Here is a 26,087-nt window from a genome sequence, read left to right as displayed (position 1 = left end):
CACATGCATCCCTGTAACTTACATTAAAAAAAGCTCAGTGCAGATATTACCTTTTATCCCATGTATACTGTGAGGGAGTGATGAGTAAACCACAAACCAGCCACTGGCCATATTGCGTTTCAACAGCTGCTTAATGTCCAATTAAATTCTCAGCGGTTGTACAAAGACCCAGACACCCCCCCACCAAAAAGCAGTTAATCACTGTAGAGATTAAATCATTGGTTTCCTCCTCTCCTAATTTGATTAAGACTCAAACCCTGACTCTGCAATGGAAGACAGTCAAAGGAGAGTACTTTCATAGATTGGTTTTATTGAGAAAGTTCTTGGGTTCAGGACAGTTCAAACTCTCAGGCATGCCATTGAAGTTTTTGTACCTGCCAGTGCAGCAACCAGGGACCATTCCATACGACAGGGCGATCGCTTAGGCACTGGAACAGGAAATATACTGCTGGAAGAATCCATAGCCTTTGATACTCATTTAAAAGTAGGCACTTTTGAGTTAGCAATGAGTTTACAGCACTGTTACTCAATGGTGCAAAGTTAATACAAAAAACACCTTGTAAACGTAAGAATCAACTCACTTCATATTCAGACTGCTATGATTGTTAAAAACAGGGGGAACATGTTACATATACTGAAGAAAGGAGACACCAGTGTTTATATGGACAGTATGCAAATTAATAGGGGTTCATGTGCTGAGTTGGACAACCCCCCACATGCCACAATCGACAGACAAAATTCCACGCTACCTCCTCTACAAAGTCCCACAATTATTTCCCAAAACCTAAAAATGATTAAAACCATTTATAAATATTTATTTGGAATAAAGAGCTCTCTAAATTAGCTTCAACTCCTTTCTTTCTTTAAATAGATTTGTCCGTGTAGATCGTGTACTGTGGGATTCTGCCCAAGTTCATTTTAAGCCGTGGCTCCACCGTCGGCAGGTTATGAACCATGGCCACAAAACGGTTACATTTGGTAGAATACGCAGCACCAAGGGCATCTGTAAGTTCACCTCAGAATCTCCTCACACGGGCCCTGATGTTCCCAAATCGAGCTGCTGTCCACACTCCTCAGTGTCATCTTCCACAACTGAACCAAAATTGCCCCTGTGGTTATAAATACTTCTCACTTGACGCCCAGTAGCCCCTTCCTATTGATATTCCTGTTTGCCTACTGCAATACCAGAGATAACTTAGATTGTAGAGTTAAAAACAAATGTCCTTTTGAGAGATCATGTTAGGGCTAGGGACCTTTGGTCATATATGACACACACACACACACACACACACACAAGTACAGGAGTGTGCGTTACATTTACTTGGACTTCTCGCTTTTGTCATGGCGTGCTTAAATCAACGTATTCACTCAATCAGTGAATCAGATCCAATATACTGCATACCTAAATCAAGACCATACAGAATATACTGGGGATTATATTCAGATAACATCGAGGTTTTATCGCTGGAGCCAAAATGTAAATTATACTGAACCGGAACGGTTGAATGCGATATCTGATGCTCCACCACTCTTTAAAGTCGCTTACAGTTGATCTAATGGGTGGTGAGGATGTTAAAAATCGGTAAGCGATCACTTACACCAACTCCAGAATTTAAAACGTTCTAAATAAGCAGATACTGCAAATAAAAAAAGTCCTTCTGCCAACCCAGAAGATGCTTGACCAAAACTGAAACACCAAAAGAAACAAAACATTCAAATAAACTAGGATTTATACAAATATATTATATAAGATTTCATTTAACAACCTGTACAATTACATCCAGATTTACACGCATGTAACCATTTCTGTTTTGTATACCTTGCTGAATCAAAATGTTTACATCTTTTAACGCAACGGAATCTAAAAGTAAGATTTTAGAAAGATCTGTAAAAAAATAAGTTACCAGATAGTGTTTGTTTTTTTTGTCTTTACCTCCTTGCAGGATTTAAAAGCTTTTGTCATACAAACTGTACCATGATTGAATTTCTGGAACTCAATTGCACATGAGATGAAGTCACAGCAGTACAGATGCGCCGCGCTGTCGTCTCACTGACAGAGCTCTTCGGCGCGGCCCCGGCTGTGTCACAGACATATCCACGCTGCGATTTGGTCCAGAGAAACCTGAGTCTTTCTAAAGAGTGTAATAAGTCACAGGGCAGCAGCAGCAGCAGCATCCCTGGCCTGGCCACAAAGCCCTCTTCGGGGCATTCCTCCCCGGTCACGCTCACCCTCGGCCCCCAGGGGCCCCGCTGCGGCACGGCTCTGGGCTGGGAATCCAGTTCCAGGGCAGAAAAGGTCTTAGAATTGAGAAGCGTATCCTGACATGCGATGGACGAGGCTTGAGTTTCCAGTTAGAGCATCACCTCTTCTGCTCCCAGATCTCTGCCATGTTCAAGTGTAGATTTTCAAGTGTCTTCAGTGATTGGATATTCCCAGTGTAAAAAGCTATATCTACCATAACCAGACTGCAGGAGAGAAAACACGGACTTGTAAAATAAATCAAACTGAGCTGGCTGCCTAGACAAAAGGTTTCCTAATAATAAAACAGCTCTGAACTATTAAACGTTCTCCTGTAACTCGGATTCTCATTTCAATTATGTGAATAATTTCATGATGATAACTTGGGAAATGCATTCAGGAGGAAGTACAGATCTGAATTGTGTCACAAACAGAATATTATTCAAAGGTATTACACACCCGTGTTGCGGTCCCCCGTCGTTTATGACATTGAGTCGAGCTAGCTGCCTCTTCAAATGGAGTTTAAAGCTTGCATTTATCCTCAAGAACAATATCTTCAGGAGGGAAAGAATGAAGTTAGATCTTAAATTATGCATAATATAAGTTGAAATATCCCAATTTTTACTTAAAAAACTTTCCTGAACAATTCAGGTAATCAGCATCAAGAGACTTGGTAACTGAAGTTGCACCTGTGTTTGTTCTTCAGGTAGAAGATCATATATCGCTTCATGCATTTTGGCCATTTGTTTACAGACATTTCGGAAGCAGGTAGATGGCATAGGGGCCTTAACTTCATACTGGAAAAAAAAATAAAACACTTTAAGAGAACTGATATTGAAATCCATTTCAGTGTCACATCACTTTATGTATTGTTTTAGGATTAACATAACTGAATTGGTGGTGAGTGAAAAGCAACCATAGCAATATTAACTAAAACAAATACATCTTCCATCTCACTGCTGATATGAATAAAATCTGTAAGCTTCTCAGTACCACTTCTTTTCAGATAGATCTCCTCAAACAGAATAATTAGAAAACCAAAACTTCCTTACCTTGGACAAAACTTTCTCGAACAAGCCGTCCATGATTGCTACAAGTTTTGCCGAGATTTCAGCTATATGGTCATTATAGTCCTGTTATGGAAGGAAACTGCATTTAGAATCAACAGGTCTCACGGTCAGATGCTGAGCTCAAACAATACCCCTTGTTCCCCAGCTCAAGAAGTACCAACCACCACCATAACAGTCTAGTGGAAACCGACAAAGACAATGTATTTTTTTTGTCCTGCAGATAGTATGGTCAACACTGAACATGTCTGGGCTCCGACTCACCTTTGTAATGTGGTCAAAGTGCCTGAGAATGCTGTATTGTTTGGGCTGCAGCCGGGCTTCGAAGTGAGCCCTGATTATAGGAATGTAGTGTACGATCAGTTGCAAACAGCGCGAGGCAAGAGCTACAGGGGAAAACACAAACATTAGGATCATCCAGTGCAAGTAAAAAAAAAAAAAAAGAGCGCTGCATTTCAGAAACCCATTTGGAATGAAGATTTGCGGTTTTCTTATTGAACTGTGCGCTGAACTCAAAAAGCATGTTCATAATGGCACGAGTCTGACCAACAAAAGCAGGGCTGTAGCGCGCTTACCGTAACTCACAACATCTGTGCGTCAGGGTGAAGAGCAGTGCAACAACCAAAACTAACACTATCTGGCAGTTTTTGATTGTGAATGGCTGAACTCGTTTACACTGATTCTCAAAGCAAAACTGGATCTTCAGCCATGTCAGACACCTACAGGGTTCTCCGTGTACCCTACAGCTCAAGAAAGCCATACTGTACCCAGATTTTTTGTAGTTATTGTCTTCAAACCAACGACCTGCAGGGCCCCAGCCCCGAGGACCAGTTGGCAGCTCCGGGAGTTGAAGTGCTGAGGGCAAGCAGCAAAGAAAGACAGGATGAAATTTGAGTAGATTAGAGGACAAATGCTCATTCTAAGAGATTAGCATGACTTGGAACTTAAACCTTTGCAGTTTAACAATGTTTTCCCCCCCCCACAAACCATACATTTAATTTATTCATGCATATGTATCATACTGGATACTTTTAGACATCTACAGCGAAAGAGCACACTGTGAGAGATGTCAGTCAGTTGTTCCTCTAGTAGAGACGAGCTTCAATGATATCAGTTTGTTACACAGATTATTACTTTTATTTCTCCTGAGACATGATGGAGACTTTTCACCAACCTTCAGTAAGTCTGACAAGCGAGTGAGCATATCGGTGGCTATGGAGGGGATGTCGTTCACACACTGGCAGTATTCAAGGAAAATTCTGATCAACAGCAAGACCGTCCTGCCAATTACAACAAAAGCAGCCGTTTAGCCAAAAAGCACCAAACACAACATTCTCCATCAGCAAACCGAGCCAGGAGAACCCAGGCGCTCCAGAACACAGTTCAGACTAACAGATGCTGAACAAAAATCACATCATGGAAAATAAAGCTTGTGAAAAGGCACGCCTTCACAATTTGCAAATCACCCCTTTCATTTCATTTTGACGGGCTCTTTCTAAAGCTTTTGCTCTTTGCACTGCGTCTGTTTCCTGGGAGACGGTAGGACTGAAATCTCGCCACAGTGATCCCAAATTCCCACGGCACCTTGGCAGCAGCACAGATTAAAACTCTTCAAGGAGTCGCACTTTCTAACTAAAGCTTGCACTACAGTAAAGCAACGATGACCCCTGGAAAGTTTAATTTGTGGGTGCGTTATCTGTTACAAAGCTCTTTAAACATGAAATTGTGACAATTGTATCATTTGCATGGACCAAGCACACAAGTGATTGAACAAAAGATCTATTCAACACCAAAGGGAAGAAACAGAATAGCCCATATTTTGCCCCAATTGACTAAGCAGTTAGTCTAACGTCTTTCTAATGGTGTCCTTTTTTTCACATGCTGTAAAGAAGCTGAAAGGCATGGTTCAATTGTTTTAACCTCCTCAGCAGATCGGGGGCGATGAAGGATGTTAAGTGCAGTATCGCTAAACAGAACAGCTGACCACAGGAGAAAAAAAACTGAGCAGAGAATAATTTCAGCTTTGTTACACCTTTATAGACAGCTTTTAGTGTAATCATAATATATACACACACCAAACAAAGAGATAATCTATATTGAGAGTGTTTCCTCTAAGTAAATGATACAAGTCTCACCCAACAACAGTGTACTTCTGTCCATCAACACTCAGGTAGTCACTGGGCTTCCGGTCTTCTGTGGCTGACGTGAACAAAAACAGTTTCATTGTGAGAGTGGCAGAGACTCAAGTACACAAATCTGTGTGCTACACAAATACAGCACCAAAGATACAAGAACTTCCTGGGGTTTGATCATTATTAGATTATAGATTTAACTTGACAAGAACATCCACACACCTCCCTTGAGAAAAGCACAGACATACATTACAATGTTTATAATGATGTCATAACTCTTTCCCATCCTTAAGATGAAGTGAAGCAGGGTTTCTGCCATTATTGTAGGAATTTGAATCAGAACATAATTTTCAATGTTCTTCACTCTTTCCTCAGTTGTGCACACTGAACATAAATGTTGCAAGCAGTCAGAGAGCCGAATATAGTTTAGGATCCTGCCGTGTAAGTGAAGATGGAAGTAGGAGGCTAAGACGAGCATACCCGTTTGCTTTTTATCTGGTAAAGTAATCCTCCCGTCAGCAATAGAGTTAACAAGGTCCTGAAACTCTGCAGGAACTTCTGCCTGCTTCCAGCGTTCATTATCGAGCAGGAGGCTGGAGGAGAGGAGACACACGTATTAAAATATGCATTCATGGAAGAGGCACACACCTTCAAGCCCATGTTTCAGCTAGAGCAACCTCAGATTTAACACCCAGCAAAGTGAGACATGATGCATTACAATGAAGAGGAATAACAATGTAATAGATGATTAATTGATTAAACCCTTTGCAGTCCAATTATTTTGCAGCTGTCGGGCTGCTCAGGTCCAATTTAATTTAGTATTGTTCAAGTTGAAAGAAGTTCACTTTTTTGCATAAAAACAATGCACAAAGCAGTATTATTCCAAAGGACAATCAATATTTACAACTATTTAGAAGTGACAAAGTTTGAAAACCAAAAATAGAGAAATATGTAAAATACACAAAAATACGCAAAAACAATCACCTGAAAGCTATATATAATTTGCAATTGTTTTGCAAAGCTCAATGGTCTCTGTTTTTGCCATGTATGATACTTCTTGAAGCATTCATTTGGGTGTAAGCCAGGCTTTCTGCTGCAGGTTTTGCATAAGTATATAGTCTCATTTTTGCTTCCATCTAAATAACTATTTACTTCACTGTGCTTATTCTAACATCTGTAACAGTTGTGCAGATATGCACGCTGTTTTCTGACTCTGTGATGCTGATGCATCTATGTTTAGCCTGCAGTGAGAGCCTGCATCTCTCTTCCTAACTCCAGACTCTCGCGGGGGGGGGGGGGGGGGTGATTAGCCCATTGAGTGTTTTTCAACTTATCGCAACGTTTCAAAGGCTGCTGAAGGCTGTGCTCAGCTTTTTCCAGAAGAGAATCGTCTTTTTCAATACGAAAAAGACAGGATCGCAACCGTATTTTTACAATGTCGGATCCAGTCCGACATAGGACGGCAAAAGGTTAAACATGGGAAAATAACATCTTAACTAAGAAACCAATGTGGAATACATCTTGCAATGAGTGGATATGGAAATCAATATAACAGGCTGTGCCTCCAGACACTGCAGAACACCCTCTCTCTTTCTCTCAGAGCAGACAGTCATGCCATACCTTAGTTTGGTCTTGCGTTCCTCGTGGAAGCGATTGACAAAGCGGTTGGCCTGGCTCTGCAGCGCCCCCCTGAGGGACATGCTCCTCCTGCCACACAGCTCCTCCGTCTCCTGCACAAACTGCTCCACGGCCTGAGAGAGCCCCACGAACTCGGACGAGCTCAGCCTCTCCAGAGACCCATCCTGAAGAGTGAGAAATAGAGGAAAAACAAAAAGGGTATATCACAACGAGGTGAAGGTTTAATAAGCTTGTGTAAGCTGGTGTGCCCTGTTGAGATATATCAGAATATGGATCCACTATAAAGACTGCAAAAAAGGGATAGGAGGCTATTCCACTACCAGAGGCACAGGAAGGGTAGGAAATGGGAAAACACCAAAGATAACAACATGAAAGCTGTTCCAAAACCAATTACTCCTCATTGCTTTGAAGACAAAAAAAAAAAAAAAAAACTATCTAGAAAAGCAGCCAACCCCAAATGAAAGAGAAAATCTTTGAACTGTGGATCAAGAGAGGGAGAAAGGCCAGGCACTGGAGTCAGAAGAACACCTCTAGATAGTGTTGAGACCATAATAAAGTCATCTGCAAACAGCAGCTCTTTGGAGCCGGTCAGAGATTGTCGTACTCTGTAATCTGGGACACTTTTACCTGGGTTTTGAGATTACAAGCCAAACCCAAATTTGATTCACGGTGATTGCATTATAATCTTTTGAAACGTCACCATCAGCAGAGATTTTGTGCCCCGGATTCACAACACGGTGCCATTACTTAAACCTAGGGGCCAATACATACCCTCTAGACAGGACTGATTAATTTATTCTCCACGATATGGCGAATCTGGCTTTCATTCAAAATTACCATACGATATCAATTCTAATAAGAGAACTTAAAATCCCATCTGCCCGGAGGAAAAAAACTATAAAGCCTGGAGCCAAACACACAGCATCAAAGCAGATGGGCGTCAGATCCTACAAACATCACAGTGGGAGTTTATTACTAATCATGTTTACTGTGCTGATTTTATTAGTAATAGGAGTATAGGAAAAAAGGGAAGCAGACAGTTTTCATCTAAAAATCAAGGGTATACATTACATTTTCTAATAAAGGAAAAAGAAAAATCGAAAACAACAAAAAACGAAAACTCATTTGCATAAATGGCTCCAACATTTCCTTACTTTGCAACCTATAAACAGTAATAACAGCACTGCTTGACACTTCCCACTGCAGAACACCAGAAGCACATTTGTATAACTTGTAGATCTACATGATTGCTATTTATGCATAAAACAGTCTTGCATCTCATATCCAAAGCTTCTGCATCTTGTCCTTGAAGCCGTTTGTCAAATGTAGAGAAACCAAAAAGAGACGTTGGATTACTCTAGTAAATGTTTAGTCTTCTCTCTCGTTTTCCTTGTCATCAGGCTACATGATTTATATGTGCAACAGCCACAGAAGATACAAACATGTGCCGTTTAAAAATTGAATGCGGCAACGTGTAAAAAATAACATGACTTATTAAAATGCCCAAATGTAGAGTTCTTTTACCTCTATACTCTGCAGAAAAAAATACTGCATTCCACTCTATTTAGACTGGCAAGTCTAGAGACCCATGTGTGCAGCTGACCCATTTTAGACAGAACATTACCCACACTCTCCTGCACAGATGGGTACAATCACATTTACATCCACGGGGTGAGGCAAGGAAATACTGTGCCATGAAAAACAACAAACTGTGGGCAATAATGATTATCAAATGTGAAATTCCTACAATGTTGTGCAAGGAATTTTCAGGTCAATGCTAGTTCATTAGCAAACAAAAATAAATGACTTAGAAATCTGATCCAAAATAAATATGAATAATATGCACACACAACAGCACCACAGCCATCAGCCTCACACACTAGATGGGCTGGTTAGCATTACCTCTGGCCTTAACAGAAACATCACCCACCGGGAAAGTCACTGAAAATTACAGATATACGTTAGTTTAAATGTACCTTTGCCCTGGCCATGAGGAATTTGACACAGCGGTCGTGGCACACATCGGAGGCGTTGTACAGCAGCTCTTGAATGTTATTGGCCACCCGGCCGAGTTCAAGGTCTGTCAGCATCATGCCCTCGCTAACTCTGCAACACAAACAGGACAGTAAGCAGAGCACGCAAAGGCCGCTGCCCTGCCCCCCTTCACACAGTTATGGACTGCCTGTAGGTCGAGATGAACAGCTTTTTGTGTTTTTTAAATCAATAGTGTACAACTTGCAACCTAAAATAAATAAGGACATCTTCGTAAAACCCAGGGTGCCAAGGACAACTCATTAAGAGTAATTAAGAATGTTGGCTCTGAGAACCTGATAAAGAAAGAACAATTTAAAAATACCCACCCCCCAGACCTGATTATTAAATATTTCACGAGCAACCTTCAAAAGGTTTCTGCAGAGGAGACCAGTGAATTATGAGGTGACATTGAATTTTCTTGGCTACATTAACATTGTTCCATCAGATGAGGCACAGGGGAAGTGCCTTCTGAGTTGGCAAATCTGCCCCTTTCTGACAAGACATGTTACTGATGTCTAATGTTCTGCTTTTTGCTTAGTCTGTGCAAAATGAGTTCAAGTGAATTGAAGGAATAAGCACACACAGCGATGTCTATGAGCAAGGTAATGTCAGGCCATGGAAGTGCTGAATTCTCGCTCTAATTTCCTTAAGTTTGATGAAGGAGAGCTATGATTCCTATGAATGCTAGAAACTGAAATGCAAATATTAGCTACTGAAATGAAAATTGAGGAAGTATGGAGTTGCACAAGCTATTTTAACAGATTTTCTGCCAAGTTATTCTACGCTGTGGGGGGGGAACACTGGAGTGTTATGCTTGTATAGAGGGCTTGTAAGATTAAAGTACAGGCCTTAAAATATATCATACATAGAATAGTAGCTTCGCGTTTTCCTCACATCTAGGAAAAACAATCAGGACAAACCAGAGGTACCAGATAACATCATAATAACTTCTTCCATTAAAGAGACGCATTTCCTAGTAGTTAAAAATGTATGAATTATAATCTGTCGTGCTTTTCACATGCACTGATATTACATAAGCGTGACAGCTTGTGCAACTCCACGCTTCTGCATTTTTGTGCTTATATTTTGTAAGTCGGCCTGGATAAAAAATAATAATGGCGCTGGTGTCCCATATCCAAACAGGTGTCGTCTCATATCCAAGTTTTATACACAGCTCTAGACAAAAGTGGCCAGTTACGTACATCATCTCCATCGCCCCCGGGGTGAGCGAGGAGGACGTCCGCTCCCTGCTGGATGAGGACTCTGTGGGGCAGTCGGGCTCCGAAGCAGAGTCGCTCCCACCCGGGTCGGTACGGAGGCTCGAAACCCTTTGGTTCTTGCAATCGGCTCCAGCGCTGCTCGTTTCCGTTGCGCTGAAGGCGTCGCTGATGAACAGGCCTTCGTGCGTCAAGTAGGCGATTTCAGAATCCGGGTGGGGGTTTTTGCCCGCACTTCCTTCAGCCACAGCGCTCTCGGCCAGCTTATGCTTTTGGTTCCCATCCAACACTTCCAGAACAACATTCCTGATGACACTCAGTGTCGCCTAGTGGAAAGAAACGCAAGACAGCGGGGAGATTAATAATTTAACTCCACATACATAGAACAGTATCGCTTGCATCACGTGAAGACCATTCGTGAAATATTAAAGCCTTCCCTACCTTTATCCTTTGGAGGAAGAGTATAAAGTTTGCAAAAATGTACTTCAGAAGTTCAAACCACTGGGGGAAAGTCATGAGCCTCATCTGATCGGCAAGCCTTTTAAATGCAAAGTGAAGAAGAAATATGAAAGATGTAGGATGTGTTCTCTGACTTGTAAGTCACAATTCATTTATGAATCTTTCTAAAGGCAAAGTGAAGTAAAGCTATGAATCAAGAAACAAAGCTTTTTTAAGGTCTATGAAGAAACACAAAATTAATTATTTAGACTAATGCAGAAAAGCAGTAGGACTACAAAGAGAAGAGGTACAAAGTGTCTCAAACTACATGGGAAGAAAATCTGATTTAAAGAGATGAGCGCTAACCCATTCCTGATAAGTTATCAAATAAAACCTCTGTGATGGTGTCTTTGAGCTGGGGGCAAATCAACAAACTGCATGGCACTGTATATGAAAACTAGCTGCACACGCACACATACAGCATAACTATAGTTCAATTGTGCATGAAAAAATAATTTGTAAATGATCACTTGAGCTTTAGAATGGCAATCCAGAAAGTATGGTTGCATCGATCATTTTTACATCGACTAATTTCTTCTGTAGATAACTCTGCTCTATCTATCTTCATTATCCTAAATTTATCATTTAACTTGCCAATGTGACTTCACTTAAGAACCCAATGTTTCCATTTATCTTCTATTTACAAAAGTAACCTGGAGGTATTTGCTTTTACATAGAAAATACTCACTTTACGACAACTTCTGTGTCTATTTCTTCAATTTGTAACACTGTGTTGATAATGCACTGTGGAAGAAGAAACTGGTTTAAATAACAAAACAATCTAACAATTACAAATTTCTCGAAGCACATCAAAGAAAGGCCAAAGGTGGTTCCTCCTTCCCCCTTTGGACCTGAGCTCAGAAACTGTTCATTTCAATAACATTAACGTTTCCCTGGGGAGTTTCTCATTTAGTACATTTTGTACTTAAAGGGTGAATTTAGATAAGTAACATACCATCCCAAAACAAACTCAAAAACTAAACTTTTTTTTTTATAAAGAACTGCATTATTCCCCATAGCAAGAAGACAAACTACAATCAGCCCTTCCGTATATTTGATTGGAACGCTGATTATATCTATCAGATGTCTAGCTGTGATGGGAGTGTGATACAGTCCTAAGATACAGATACCTCTGTTCTATCCTCCATTGTGTGTCCCTTCCTTTGGCGTCAGATTGAATTGAGAAAAGGATTTGTATTTATCTGTAAATTGAAGGCATGTTTGACTGCTCGAGGACACAAGTGACAAATAAACCTTTTCATGCTGAAAATCAATTCAGTAGTACAACCCAGCATGCATTGCACTCTGCGGCCCCTACCTGTTTGACAATACTCTTTGCAGCAATAATCATCTCGTCACTGTAGATCTCCAAGAAGTCGAGCTTTCTCTGTCTCAGTAGCCCAAACACCAAGGACTCCAGCCTATCCTTTAAAGCAGAAAGCACAAAAAGCATTTCAAATCAATAAGTACACATGACAAAGCCACTATACATAGTTATGCTCTATTAAGGCAGAAACATGTATTATTAATGCATGTAGCAGCGATAGATACCGAGTGTTTGAAAACTGTATAAATGCTGTTTCAATACTTATAAATGGATAGAAACACTTAATGTATCCTCTTGATATTATGTTGGGCAAAAACAGAAACGCCACGCTCATACCTTCTCTAATACTTGGCATTCATCCTCCAGGGGTCTGTTCAGGTCACTTCTGGCATAGGTGATGAAATCAGCTATCATCATCTTATCTATTAACTTTTCCAGCTCACAGAGCTGTGACCCCAGGTGTCTGTGAGGAGATGATTGTTTTAAAAACTTGGCATTAACCTGGCTTGATCAGTTGGATACATCTTGTCAAACAAAAAAAAGGAATGAATTTAAAAAAAAATATATATATATATATATATGTAACTGCCTTATAACACAAAAGAGAAAGACCAAGCAGTGTAAAGGAGCCTAAAGTCTTCCTTTACACAATAATTATGTAACAAAAACAAAAACAAAGCTCTACATAGAAACTAGAGGGAGATGAATCTCCTTATACATAATATATTTGGTAATGAGAGGAAAAGGTCTTTAACAAAAATAAAAATGTCAAACTGAAAAATGGCAACGACAACAAAAAAAACCTCACCATGACCTGATTTTGTATTTTTATTCTCTGCAGAAAAAAAAAATCTGAATACTTAAATTTAAAATAATGTCTGTAATTCCATGCCAACCAAAATAAATTAATAGATGACTGTGTGCTGCCATCATGTGTAAGTATGCGGTACTGCAAGTCCCTGCTAGAGGGAAGCCCTGGCTTGCTGGCATTTCCCCACACTGGGACTGAGTGCAGCCGCTGACCTGAAGCTGTGGATGCCCTGGAGCTCCTGCTGCAGCACCTCCTGTGTGGTGGCGATCAGCTCCAGCGCCCCTACGAACTCCGAGGTGGACAGCAGCAGCTGCACGGTGGGCTGCGTCTGGTGCACCGTGGCCATGAGCTTCATCTTGTTGTAGAGCTTGACACAGTTGTTCCGCGTCAGCGCCTGCCGCAGGATACGCAGAGACCCTTCGCACATGACCTTGTCAATCTGAGCAATTTTCTCACGCAGCACTTTGACACCCTGCGAGGTTTTCCTGAGGTAGTCCTGCAGCTCATGCTGGGAGGTCATGGCATGAAAGAAGGCTTCAGACCGTAGGGAGATTTGGTGTGCAATATTCACCTCCACCACGTCCAGGTAGTGGCTCAACTGCAACAAAAGACAAGTGCTCAACAGGCCTGTCTCAGTGAGAGAGAGCAGGGCAAACCTAACCATAGCCATGTCTTGAAATCAAAAGGAAAATGAGCAAAAGAAATCAGCCCCTTGTAACAGCAGCTTGGCACAAACAAAACCTAAACTGTTAAAGCAAATCAGCATTTACTAAGGAACCTTTTTTAAATTTGTACCCTAAATGCTACCAAAAAGATCAGAAAGGACCAATACAAGTCAGGGATACATTTCAGAAAAACAATCTATTAAACTACTGAGTAGCACAGGTGATTGGAAACCACATGTAATTAAACAAATATATACTGCTCAAAAAAATTAAGGGAACACTCCAAGTTCAGAAATCAATGTTAATTTTTTTGAGCAGTATAGTTATGTTTCTGTCAAACGAGGGGTACACGGTCACAGTTTGCAACTATTTAATTACATGTAAAGAAAAATTGCAGCATTTAAATTCTGTGGAATCATACTGAATTTAAGGGAGAAGGTTTACCTTCTCTTGAAGTAAGCGTGAGGAGGCCAGATCACGGCTTCCTTTCCCCCCAGCACCACTGAAATGCGACCACGGTAAAACGGCATTAAACGTAGTGGGATCATCCAGGGCAAAATCTGGCTTCATAAAAATCTGTGGCAGAAAAGATCAAATTAATGCAAAGGCAACATCTTTTAACCTTGTATGCAGCGTTGAACAACACTCTATATGTTGATACAGTAAGAAAATTCTTACCTTAGGTACTTGCTCCAGGTCTGATTTACCTGCAAAGAATATATTTCAAATAAATATTCAATTACATAATACATTTCATTTTGACTTATAGATGTAGTAATTTAAAGTAACGTTTGATGAACATCACAAGAGTGATTTCAAATATATTGAGGTTCATATGAAAATATCAATGGTGGCAAAGCAAAAATGAATACATAGATGGGTTAAGGATCAGGTCAGGCTGAAAGGTGTGGGGGGGTGATAGGGATTGGGATAACAATAAACATCATACCATGGTTATTTGAAAGGTTGGAGACTGTGTCAAGTTCATCCTTTGTCGGACAGATATTCTTGCATTTTTCGTGGATTTTTTCTCGCTTAAAAAAAAAAAAAAAAAAAGATTAAAAAGGATTATTTTTTAGCATTTATTGATTCTATGAATTATTGCACCGATTTAAAAAGTATGAGGACATGGAAGAAAACATTTTGCTGTCCTTTATAGATTATCATTCTTGCTGGATCAGTTTTCAAGTTTTTAACGTGTTGGAGAAAATTCATTTTTTAAACCTGATGGGGCACATTGCTGCTTAACCAATATGAACTTCAGGTTACTAGAGTACAGGGGGAGCCAACTCCTGCACAACAAGTTTTATTGGTGGTAAACACCTGGTAAAGACCTGGGGAAAAGGTTATTTGTGCAGGGCTGCAGTAGACAGAATGGCTTTCCGCATGGTATAGCTTACCTGAGTGGTCTGTTGAAGGTAGGGTGCAAAGTGTTCCTTAGTGACATTTGGGAGGTAGAAGGAAGGCATGACTTCAGTCTCTACGAAGTCCAGACCCCATGTTTTTGTGAAGAAGTCCGACTCCCTTTTAGCAAGACGAGGGTCATTCAATGCCGCAGGAAGATTGACTTTCGAGTTATAAACTGTCCATCTGTGCTGATCAGCTACAACAGATGGGCCATCACATAGACTGTGACTATCCTCTGGAAATATAAAATGATAAAAAGGAGAAACAAAAAAAACAAGTGTTTAGAAATCCAGCTGAGCCTTGTCTGGGCCCTGGGACTCTGAAAGTAATACACAAATGAATAATACACATTTGAAATCAACATCAAGTCATTGTTTTCAATTTAAGTCAGATAGGAAAGACTTTCAAGAGTGGGATGTGGTAAGTCACCATAAACCACACTAACAGAAGCAACCACGGCTACATATACAAGCAAAACAGGCACACCTAGCACTTTAAATGCTGCAAGCCCCTTTACAGAGTATATGCATGCATATACTATGGACATTGATCCCGTGCAATACATGTGTATCTCGTGATGGCTCTTCTGAGCGTCTGCTCACTCATTTGTTAGGAAAGGCTAAAGTAATTTGAATCGCCCTGATCAAACATCCTACCTGTGGGCTCCTTTGGACACACATCAGGTAGTGACCGGACAAGCTTAAAGTGTTTTGTAGAGGAGTTCCTCTCTTTTTTAAAGATACCATCACTGTTGCTGGGATGAGGCACTGGTGAGGAACTGTGGCTCGAAGCCATTGCATAAGGACACCTCGGAAAGGAGGCTAGCTGCAATAGAAGAAAGGACAGGGTTAGCGGCCCAATGGGCAAGCAAACCACAATTTAAAGAAACATTGACTCTGGGTTTACTGTTGTAGTGGAAATACCCTAGTCAGTATAACACTTTTAAATGTACAAACACCTCTATACTTCCTGTAAAACATTATGTCTAACTTGATATGGAATGGTCATTTGACATATAATGGTCACATTGATTCCATGAAGTTCCACCGCGAAGAGAAGGAACAGGACCAACTTTCAAAATGTTCAAGCAGAAATTTCTAATAGAAGTGAAGTGAAACTGTTGTCTGTTAATCAAGATTTCTCTTCTACTTTCATTTTTACATTCAGTTTAGAATAGCTTACTCTTCTCAAAGCAAAAATAAGACCAAAAACAAAATTTTTGAAATAATGCACAAATCAGTGATTCTGAAAGGATATTTTTATGCAACTGAAGACACAGCATGGTAAATTGATCAATGCCAATAAAACAGTGCTACTAGAATGCAGTTCAAAATAGAGCCATTCACAAAGAGAAATACTTTCAATTATCAATTTTGGATACATCGATTAATTTAGATCGAATTTATAATTAGGGTGCAAATGAATTCCACAAGACCTTTCTTCTACAACTGAATGGGTAAATGCCATTTTCACACAAAAAATAGATAAAGGACAATTAAATACTTACTTGGAACAAAAATGTTTAAAAAACAATACAGATTATTGAGTGTCTGATTGCATTCTGTAGGTACACTCTAATGTTTCTCCCATGCAGTGAACAACCTTGTCCCCTTAAAACTGATCTCTTCTCACTGTTACTAAGTGTGTGATCTAAGTCTCGACTAATTTTGTTTTTGTTTTTTTGTTTGTTTAAAAGACAGAAGGAAATCGACTGTTTCTGGTATTAATGAGTTATTTTCAAGAACAATTAGTTATGTCTTTTGACATAAAAATGAATATTCTGGCCTAAAGTGTAGGAATTCAGCTCTGATTCCTGAAATGATACAGGCATTGAAGTGATCAGTAGATCCCCAAGAACAAGTCTGCTATAATTTTCAGCTGCTTGCAGTAACTACTAAAAAGAAAAATGATTCATTCATTTAGTTTTTAATTTATTTCATGACTTAATGAATTATCCTTCTGCATCTACCTCCATGTCCATAGCTTGAATTTTACACTTGCGGATGAGAAGAGTTCAAAACAGGAAGTGTCGTTATTCCTTGCACAGTTTTTCATAAACATATCAGCCACTGGTCGGAGAGCATGATACATCCTTTTACAAAGATTTGTTTGTGAACTTAGTTCAAAAAATATTTTTCAAAAAGGGAATGAAAAAAATACAGTGATTGACACCTGAAGGACACAAAGTAAAGAATCTGTTCAAATGACCAATCAAAACATCTCAGCAACCACCACTAATACTGAAACGATATATTTATGTATGCATGCGAGTGTGTGTATCTGTGTGTAAGTATACTGATGCGTGTGTGTGTGCGTAAATAACCTTTAGGCTACATCACCCAACCCAAAGCACTTGCTGCTGTATGTGAACATTGTTTTGTTTTCCATCTAATTTGATTTAGCTTTGTAATTTAGACAAGAACTAACCATGACAAGCAGGAACATATTCACACAATAAGAGAAGCAGTCTAATTTCTAAAGATAAAATCACAGCTTCTGTTCATTAAACCAACCAAAGCATTTTAACCTCCATTAATTCAAGTTCTGCTTTCAGCTGGTGGAGATGGTTGTGGAAAGAGGAAAGAGGCTTAACGTCTTAATATGTCCTTCCCAAAATTACTGGAAGAGACTGCTTTCCAGAGGGATGTTTTTACAGGAATTAACTGTGTGAACACCTCAAACTGTTGTTAGTGAACAAAGTAAGTGTAACAAGAAGCTGGCAGTGGGAAGACAAGACCACCTTGTAGCCACGAAAATGATCTCTGAAGTGAAGTAACAATGTGTATAGGAAGGAACAGGACCACTGAGTGTGAACAGTTATAGAAACCACAACAGTATGCAACCATTAAAAAAAGTATAATAAAGTTCAGCAATATGACTATGACTGAGATTGACTCATATTGTATACAGCACAGAATAAAGCTCTAGAAAGACCAAATTAAACGCGGGGAAATGGAAATACTGCCTTTTCTGGAGACGTTTTCTTTTTAGGCAGAGATATAGGATTCACTGAGGATAGTGAAACTCACTTTTTCGAGATGCATACTTGCGAAGTTGGCAGTTTTTATAAAGTGCACATCTAGACGACTCTGGCATTGAAAAGGTTGCAGCACACACTGCAAATATGAAAAATGCTTACGGGTCATGGCACAATAACTGCTGGTCTCATCAGCGACAAGGATTTATTTGCAAACTTAATGAACGCAAATCAATAAGTAGCAACTTAAGCTAGACAACCGTGTTAAATCCACATCCAGTATGTGATTTTTACAAAACACACTTTAAAATCAAATGCAATGACTAATACACCTCTACAAGACACTGTCACCCGAGTAAAGCGGAGACCTGCAGTTTCAGGCAAAAACAGCACAAAACACTAACAGCCTGCCTATGTCTGCGCTGCTACACCAACACAAAACACGTCAAACTGCGTCCTCCATTATAGTTACTCTTTCCCACAACCATGTTTCACTCGGACTCCATTCATACTGTCTCCCGAAACCTATTCCCGACTGGAGCAGGACGCGGCGGTACACCTGGCTGAGGCCTAGTTTACTATCCAGCTGGATACAGTTACACGTAGTAAAGCACCAGCTGCCGGGACGGCCTGGAAAGAGCAGCGCTCATGACAGCCTCTCCGCCATATCAGTGCCGCGGAAGCAGGCCCGAGCCCGGATTTCGCCGCACACAAAGCCCGCATTTGGTACCTGTCGTCTGAAACACAGCAGCTCCGAGCCGTCCAGCCTCCCCGATCCACCATCACAGTCATCAGACAACAACACGGCAGAGAGCGGCCCGGCGACCACAATGCACCGCGCCGGGGCGGAGCCAAGTGCAGGGATGGAGGGATGGCGTGTCAGCGGCAGGAAGGGGTGCTGTAGGTGTGCCTGTCAGGTGGCCAGACACCGATACCGTCATTATAAAGTATTAGCCGAATGTGAACAATTAAACGGTGTCCATCTGAATCCATTTGTCCCTGTTGTGTGGAGTCTGAAAGGTCTCACTTGTTGTTTCACCATAGGCCAGCGTGAGCAAGTTGTGGTCCACGAGTATCATTGTTTTTAATAGCATAGACATGACGTAATAGCTTTAAAGGACTGACTCATAATATTAACATTTTAGAAATGACCTGCCCTTAAAACTGGAAAACATTGTTTTGGTATTGTAGTGGCAAAAAAACACAGTACAATGTCAATTTGCAAGGTAATTTGACTGAATGTTACAATTAATCTGCCTTCTAATGCATAACTATGTGTTTTGTAGTTTGTGTTAATTCCACTATTTGAAAACAACTATAATAAACAGCTATGTTATCATTGCAGGTGCAACCAAAAAGCTAATTTGATTCCTAAACTTAATTCTAGTGCAAAATGTTAACAAAAACAGAAATTATTATTATCAGACCATTCCTACCTTTACATGTTACTAGTTAAAGCTTACCATTACTCCAATCATTTTCAAATGTATTCTCTCATTTAAGATATTACATCTTCTCCATGCAGTGTAATAATTTTCTTGACAGCCTTGAGCTCTCTACAAAATACATTTACACTGAAAAAAAATCTGTTATGAACACATACACAGAGACACCAAAATGTAAAATCCATACATTTTAAACTTTATTGTTTAAAGTTGGTACAAAACGGTTATCCGCAACAATATTCTCGATTTGCCTTAAAAGCATCAGGGAATTTCAGAGCACAGAGGAACAGAAATTGAAGTAATGCTTTAGGGACACAGACCATGCAGTGAGTACATTGACAATAAAAAGCCCTTTCTTGCACTCTTTTTCATAAAGAGAGTTGCTGTTCCTTAGAAAAGTCCATAGTTTAGCTTAAATACATTACTTAATACTGGATTGAGACAAAAAACAAGAACAAACAACAATAAAACGGAAAGAAACCAGCAGACGAAGTTGTCTGTCCCCCAAGGTTTCTAATAAAAATGCTGCTGTTCCAACATGAGACTGTTTCTGAATGCAAGTGACCAGACTGCGGCCTCTCCCTGAGATGTGATTAATGCTGCACTGAAACCTGACATACAGTGGGCGACAAACCCCTCAAACACAAACCGAACAGAGCATCTGTGATAGGCACACAGCACGGAGAGAGAGGAAAAGAGAACACACCAGTAAGTGAACAAATTTGATTTACGAGATTCTCATCCTGGAAAACTCCTGATGACTCCAAGACAGTAAATGTTCTAAAAAGTGTTTGGGTACAACAACTAAACTGGATACTAAAGACAATCTCATAATTCAGTTTTGTAAAGGACCTATAGCCTCTGCATGTCATTTGAAAGACACACACAGACTATAATCGTCAGCAGCCTTGGTCAATCCACTGCTGGATGAAAGCATTTCCAAGGTTTTTCCTATATATCATTTATATATATTTGGATACACAACTATTGAAGACGGTTTAAATGTTCACTCAACAATGTAGTTTCTTTTACTCTAGGTATGGGTTCTGTGATCAAGGATTTCAAGTATCGCACAGGCTTTATAGGTCAGCCCTGTCTGGGCTATACAGTGGGGTATGGCAGTGTCAGTGTCAGAGTAGCGAGGAACAGGAAAGAGCTATTTTGAGTGTGGGATTATTAAACAAAGGGCCACATTCAAATGAAAGGAAGCAGGCTTTGTTTTGGGCCTGTCTGAATAGAGCACAAGTCATATCAGTAAATGCTTTATATCAAGCAAAGACCTACATTTCAATATGGTCAACATTACACAAACAGTTTTGATTAACCCAATTATTTAAATAAAATAAATTCATGGTAATGCCTTAGAAAAGAGAAAACAAAGAGGTCATGCTGCATGAAAAGAAGTGTAAATCTTCCCAAAGTAGTTTTCCAAGTAACAAGATGGTGAAACAGACACTCTTGGATCCATCATGGAAGCCAAAGAGGTGGTAACAAGTCTAATACACACTAGCTAATCCCAAACAATTTGTACAGATCAACACTTAAATTAAAAACAAAAAAGTTACTAATACTCAAGTTAAGCATATTACACAATATAGTGATTTATTAAGAAAGACGTGTTAATTGCTTTCTATAAACTAATATAGTTTGCATCTTGGAGTGGTATTTTTATTTATTAAGCATAAACAGTCTGCATGTGTGTAGATTGTTTTAGAAGAACAAATTACAAACAAGGGGGGAAAAAAAGCACACACCCACACAAAACTGTGAATGATGTATAAATGGATATCACGTCAATAATGAAGCCTCAAAGGCTTCTAATAATATAGTATTTAATTCCCTATAAATTAAAAAAAAAAAAAAGATGTTCGACAGTTGTTTTGAGCCCGCTGTTTTTTCTCAGATGAAAATATACTGATCTTTTTTTTGTTCTTGTTGTGTTTTTTGTGTGTGTTGGTTTTGTTTTTTAGTAAATAAGAAACAGCACTCACTAGAAAGGTCACTTAAAAAAAGTCCCAAAAATCTCAAAGAGGAAAAGGAAAAACAGAAAATGAAAAATAAAAATAACAAAAACTAGCTTATCTTGCATCATAAGCTTAGCAGTGTAAGAAACTGTATTAGTAATCATTAGGAGTCTAGTCCACAGGTCCTTGGAATATGAGTCTAATGTAGCCCTGCTCTCCACTGAGCTGCTGTGCACAGAAAGGACAGGCTGCATGGAAGGTGTGCGTCCCGTGGGGCAGGGGGATTTGGGACCAGTAGGCCACAGTTTTTTCAGAGCACACATGGCCACAGGGGCTGAAGGCGTGGGTGGGGGGCCCCGCGTCTACGTAGAAACCTGCCTCGCAGCCCAGCCACAGGGGCACGTAGGGGCCTCGTGCACGGCACATCGGACACTCCCGGTCCTTGCCGTCGCGCTCCTCCTTGTTGCCCCAGTTGTGGTAGCCATGGACGTGGCCACAGTTGAGGTAGACCCAGGGTTGCTTCTCGTCCACCACCTCCTTCCGCCGCATGCTGGGGAACGCCAGCGTGTTGAAACCCACCGGGCACTGAGGTCGGGCGGCATTGATCTCCTGCCGCAGGGCCTCCAGGTGCTTGACCGTGGGTGTGTGGGACAGTCCCTCCGCTGTACGCCACAGCAGCGTGGCACCACACAGGTCGATCAGGGAGCCGTCCACAAGCTCATGGGTCTCATTCTCCACCTGCCAGGAAGAAAAGGACAAACCATAATCATGTTAATCCTAAATTATTATTTTACTCCAGGATGTTTATTGGCTTTACAGATCATGTGGTACCACATGGCAACCATTTTTTCTCCAGACGAGGCAGAGAACTGAAATCCACCCAGAACAGTAATTACCTCTTTTCATAATTAGCCAATAAACGGTGGCTTTGCACACATCCTTAACATAATGCCAGGCAGATTTGTAGAAGGCATATTGCAGTTTGTGAAACTCCTCAGAGGCTGACAGATTGAGACTGGAGATCCTACAGGAGGTTCTCTGTGTGGTACAGAGACAAGTGGGTGTATGAAATAGATCATCCCGTCATTCTGTCAGCAATGATTACTGAAACCCTTCATGAACACTGCAGCAAAGATGAAGTCAAGTTGTCAGATAGAGTTGGGAATATGAACACATACTGTTAATACATTTGACGGGGCTGTGACCAGACTACAAGAACAGAATAAAGTGATCCTAAACCAGATGGATTCTGGGAAGCCTGACAAACACAGTCAAGTGTCCAGATTAGAAGTTGTATGATTAAAACCCTAGTTTTTCATCACATAAATTAAAATCTCATCTGCTCTCTGACATTCTGTGGTTAACTAAGGCGGCAAAGTATCAATCCTCTGTTGGGTTTCTTCAGAAGTACAATACAATGTATGAAAAATTCAGTTTCCATCTGACTGGGGGAGCAGAATATAGCATTTATTAAATATCACCTGCCTGAACCACATACCAGTAGATATTTGAAGACTTAGCAAATTAGCAATGACGTTTCAGGATCAGGACAATCCCTCTTCAATTAGTCACTGTTGGACACTGACCAGAAAACCATGTATTGTTTTAAATTATACATAATTACAGTACAGTAAACTGGTTGTATCATAATAACCACATCAAAAACAGACTCTGCTGGTCTTAATATCATTGGATCAGTTTTACTCTTTCATGTGCTTGCTGTAATTTACCTCATTCTTGACACACATCACGAAAAGACCAGAAAATCATTATTTAAAAAAAAAAAAAATATATATATATATATATATATATATATATATATATATATATATATATATATATTTAAAGAACCCACTTAGACAAAGATCAAATAAACTTTCTCCTTCACTTAACTAGAGTCCTTATTTGAGATTCACAAAGCTGATGAATCATGTCCTGAAATCAGCAACATCTCAATTCAGCTTCTTGCAATACTGAAGATGTTCCAATAGATGGCGAACAGCACAACATTTTAACTTTCTTTTTGCATGAAAAACCACTCAGGATCACACCGCAATTTCAGCATTTCATTCTCAGTAATTCGTAAGGTGAACAACAATTGACCACATGTCATTAATTGAAAGATAGTGTGGTTAACAAACTCATGGTTGACAGCAGATCACTGCTAGATTTTCAGCTACTTAGGTGTCCATTTTCTCTATGATTGTATTATGCTTAGTTAATTTTGTTTATTTTTTATTTCATGAAATATAAAGTATTACCACAGACAAAGGGAATACACTGCACATTCTACATTTCAGCAATTTTGTTTGTTTTGGTAGAGCATGTTTATAAGACATAGATGTAAGGTGTGAAATATATAAATCTCCAAAGATTCATATAAGGAACTTGCAAATACATTTGGGAAATCACTGGCAGGGGTTAAAAATAAATGGGAGAAACTGTGATATATTGTCCTGGCTTGTTTAATCGATTCTAAAAAGGAAAAATATTTTCCAAATTATACTTTAGCGGTAGCCAAATTTTGTTTATGTTTTTCTACAAAAAGGAGACTTGTCAAATTTCTAGTGTGTGAGAAGCACATTTAGCAAAAGCAATTTAGTTGTTGGGTTTTATTGTCAGTTCCAGCTGGTGACAAAAATAAATCGTGTGTTGGCCCCCTTGGACTCCAAGTTCAATAGCCCTGATTGCGCAGCACTATCGACTTATTGAAAATGTGCAGTTTCTCCAGGTTTTCCGTCTCTTCTCCTACCACAGCTTGGCTGTTAGTTCCTGGGCTTGAGTCTCTGGGATTAATTGTGTAAGCATATGCTTCAGGATTTAGGAACATGTTAATTTCTCATGCTAGTGTAAAATTAGTAAGGCCACACAGGGTTCACAACTTTTCCTCTTTTCTTTTCAAACACTTCAATAGCAGTCACCAAACGAGAACCAGAGCGTAATGGAATGGACTCGGTTTATATCAGTTTCAGTAAATAGACTAATCAAACTAGTTACTGGGTGGTCTGAAAACATGCATACAGCTTCCAAAAATAGTCAAGTAGAGCCAAATAAGCAGTCTGTACAAGGAGCAAACTGAGGAGACCTGGGTCCTTTCACTACACCAGAACATGAGAAAAATTCCAGTGCTGACGTTGAGCATACCATAAACAAACATTGTGTTGAACATCAACATGCTCCTGCAATGCCTGTGTAACTCATTTGGATATCAGTTCCACAAGCAGTGTAATCTTGGTCTCTACCTTCATCTGTCACCTACACTTTCTGCCAATTGAGAGAAATGTTATGTCTGTGACATCACTTGATTGAACTAGAGCAGGGGAAACCAGTGCCGTACCAAGGCTTTGAATTTATTGTCGTTTTTCAGTGTGGAAATGATTCAGCATGGCCCATTTCCTTGACTCAAGAAAAGACAGATGACCTCAAAAGAAAAACAGAATAGCACAGGAAATGCTGCTGATGAGTAAATGAATGGCATTGTATTGGAAATGGGGGGTGCTGGGGTAACATACATATATTAAATGGTGCAATAATTATTCCGATTAATACACCCACATGCATAACATTATCCAGGTCCTGCTACAAGTCCTTTAAACGCACACACTTTTGTCCCATACTTCCAACAATCACCAGGGAGACTAAGGTCAGGACTGCGGCGTTCTATGAATGTCCTCAGGGTGGGTTGTATCTTGAGTAAATGGCTTTGTATGTATTATTAGATGAGCAGACAACACTATGACCTACCCTTTCCCTCTAAATGGTATTGGAAAAGTTATTAAAACTCTATCCAGGCCTAAACATCATTTGAAATGCAACAAGTTGGACTAATCTCATGAGCAGAGGCTTGAAAAAAAAAAAAAAAAAAAAAAACATACTTCCTATATCACAGAAAACGCAACTCAGACAGGACAGACAGTCTGCACACACGAAGTATAGAATAGTATAGATATCAGAAGAGGGAAAAATGGAAAACAGAATAAACACTGGGGGTGGGTGAAATAAAAGTCTCTTACCATTATTAGCACCAATAACCCCAAAATACATCTGGAATGGCAGTAAACAAATGTAAAACATCTTTCTGACATCTACTCCTAACTGTCAAGTTAACTGGTTTCAAAAATCTTTCCCACCCACAAATTTAAAGATGCTCTAATGAAATTCATCTTTAAGAGAATAAAGTATGCTTTGCTGTGCTCCTATCATACATTTAATGTTTCTTGTTCCTATCCCACAGAAAAAACTAATGCATTTTATAAGCGTTGTGATGATAAACAATGCTACATTTTCTTTCAAACAAGCACACAAAAAAGCAGATTCAAAATATGATAAACAGGACAGTTCTTGGTGTAATCTGCATATAACCTTCAGTGAACCATGCAGCAGTCACATGGTGGAGAAGACATTACATACAGAATACAGGAGAGGAAAACTGAAGCTATTGTATGACAGTGTTAAGAATTTGAAGTCCAGGTTCCCATAAACATAAAAGGACTCCAGCAGGGACAGAAAGCCATTCTTCAGGCCACTGCATTGTCAGCCTGCTCCAGACAGGAGACGTGAATGAGTTCACCGCTGCCAGCTCTGTGTTTAAACTGCCTGTGTGCTCACAGATTAACAGGGCTCCTGAATGCACTGACACTGCTTCTCCCCTGATTTACCTCAGACC

General features: G+C 39.9%; 2 protein-coding genes across 3 annotated transcripts in view; both read right to left on the bottom strand.

Annotated features, from left to right (window-relative positions):
• Positions 1 to 290: 290 nt before the first annotated feature.
• On the bottom strand, positions 291 to 18,896 carry vps54 (VPS54 subunit of GARP complex). Its single transcript, XM_066697052.1, has 23 exons — positions 18,743 to 18,896; positions 15,692 to 15,860; positions 15,029 to 15,270; positions 14,578 to 14,662; positions 14,307 to 14,335; positions 14,073 to 14,204; positions 13,176 to 13,561; positions 12,489 to 12,615; positions 12,144 to 12,251; positions 11,514 to 11,569; positions 10,769 to 10,865; positions 10,313 to 10,653; positions 9,053 to 9,182; positions 7,059 to 7,240; positions 5,919 to 6,031; positions 5,442 to 5,505; positions 4,481 to 4,586; positions 4,074 to 4,161; positions 3,571 to 3,692; positions 3,292 to 3,372; positions 2,929 to 3,036; positions 2,699 to 2,793; positions 291 to 2,466 (listed from the first exon to the last, which is right to left on the bottom strand). The coding sequence occupies exons 2-23, from the start codon at positions 15,828 to 15,830 to the stop codon at positions 2,361 to 2,363; spliced, it is 2,937 nt and encodes a 978-aa protein (XP_066553149.1). The 5' UTR covers positions 15,831 to 15,860; positions 18,743 to 18,896; the 3' UTR covers positions 291 to 2,360.
• Positions 18,897 to 19,632: 736 nt separating this feature from the next.
• Positions 19,633 to 26,087, bottom strand: part of peli1b (pellino E3 ubiquitin protein ligase 1b) — a 38,557-nt gene continuing 32,102 nt past the window's right edge. For both annotated transcript variants that reach the window (XM_066696529.1, XM_066696530.1), the window contains one exon: positions 19,633 to 22,159. In XM_066696529.1, the coding sequence (XP_066552626.1) occupies positions 21,593 to 22,159 (567 nt within the window). In that variant the 3' untranslated portion in view covers positions 19,633 to 21,592. The remainder of the gene's footprint in view (positions 22,160 to 26,087) is intronic.

This window comes from Amia ocellicauda, chromosome 23 (assembly GCF_036373705.1).
Source record: "Amia ocellicauda isolate fAmiCal2 chromosome 23, fAmiCal2.hap1, whole genome shotgun sequence".
NCBI classification, from domain to species: Eukaryota; Metazoa; Chordata; class Actinopteri; order Amiiformes; family Amiidae; genus Amia; species Amia ocellicauda.
The sequence above is the reverse complement of the archived record's forward strand: the minus strand, read 5'-3'. Positions and strand labels throughout refer to the sequence as shown.

Excerpts from the sequence above, each read along its gene's own strand:
- vps54 (XM_066697052.1), bottom strand. The coding sequence starts at position 15,830 with ATGGCTTCGAGCCACAGTTCCTCACCAGTGCCTCATCCCAGCAACAGT. Across the intron at positions 14,336-14,577 it reads CAACCTTTCAAATAACCATG|GTAAATCAGACCTGGAGCAA; the intron begins GTATGATGTTTA and ends TATTCTTTGCAG. Across the intron at positions 10,654-10,768 it reads TCTTCCTCCAAAGGATAAAG|GCGACACTGAGTGTCATCAG; the intron begins GTAGGGAAGGCT and ends TCTTTCCACTAG.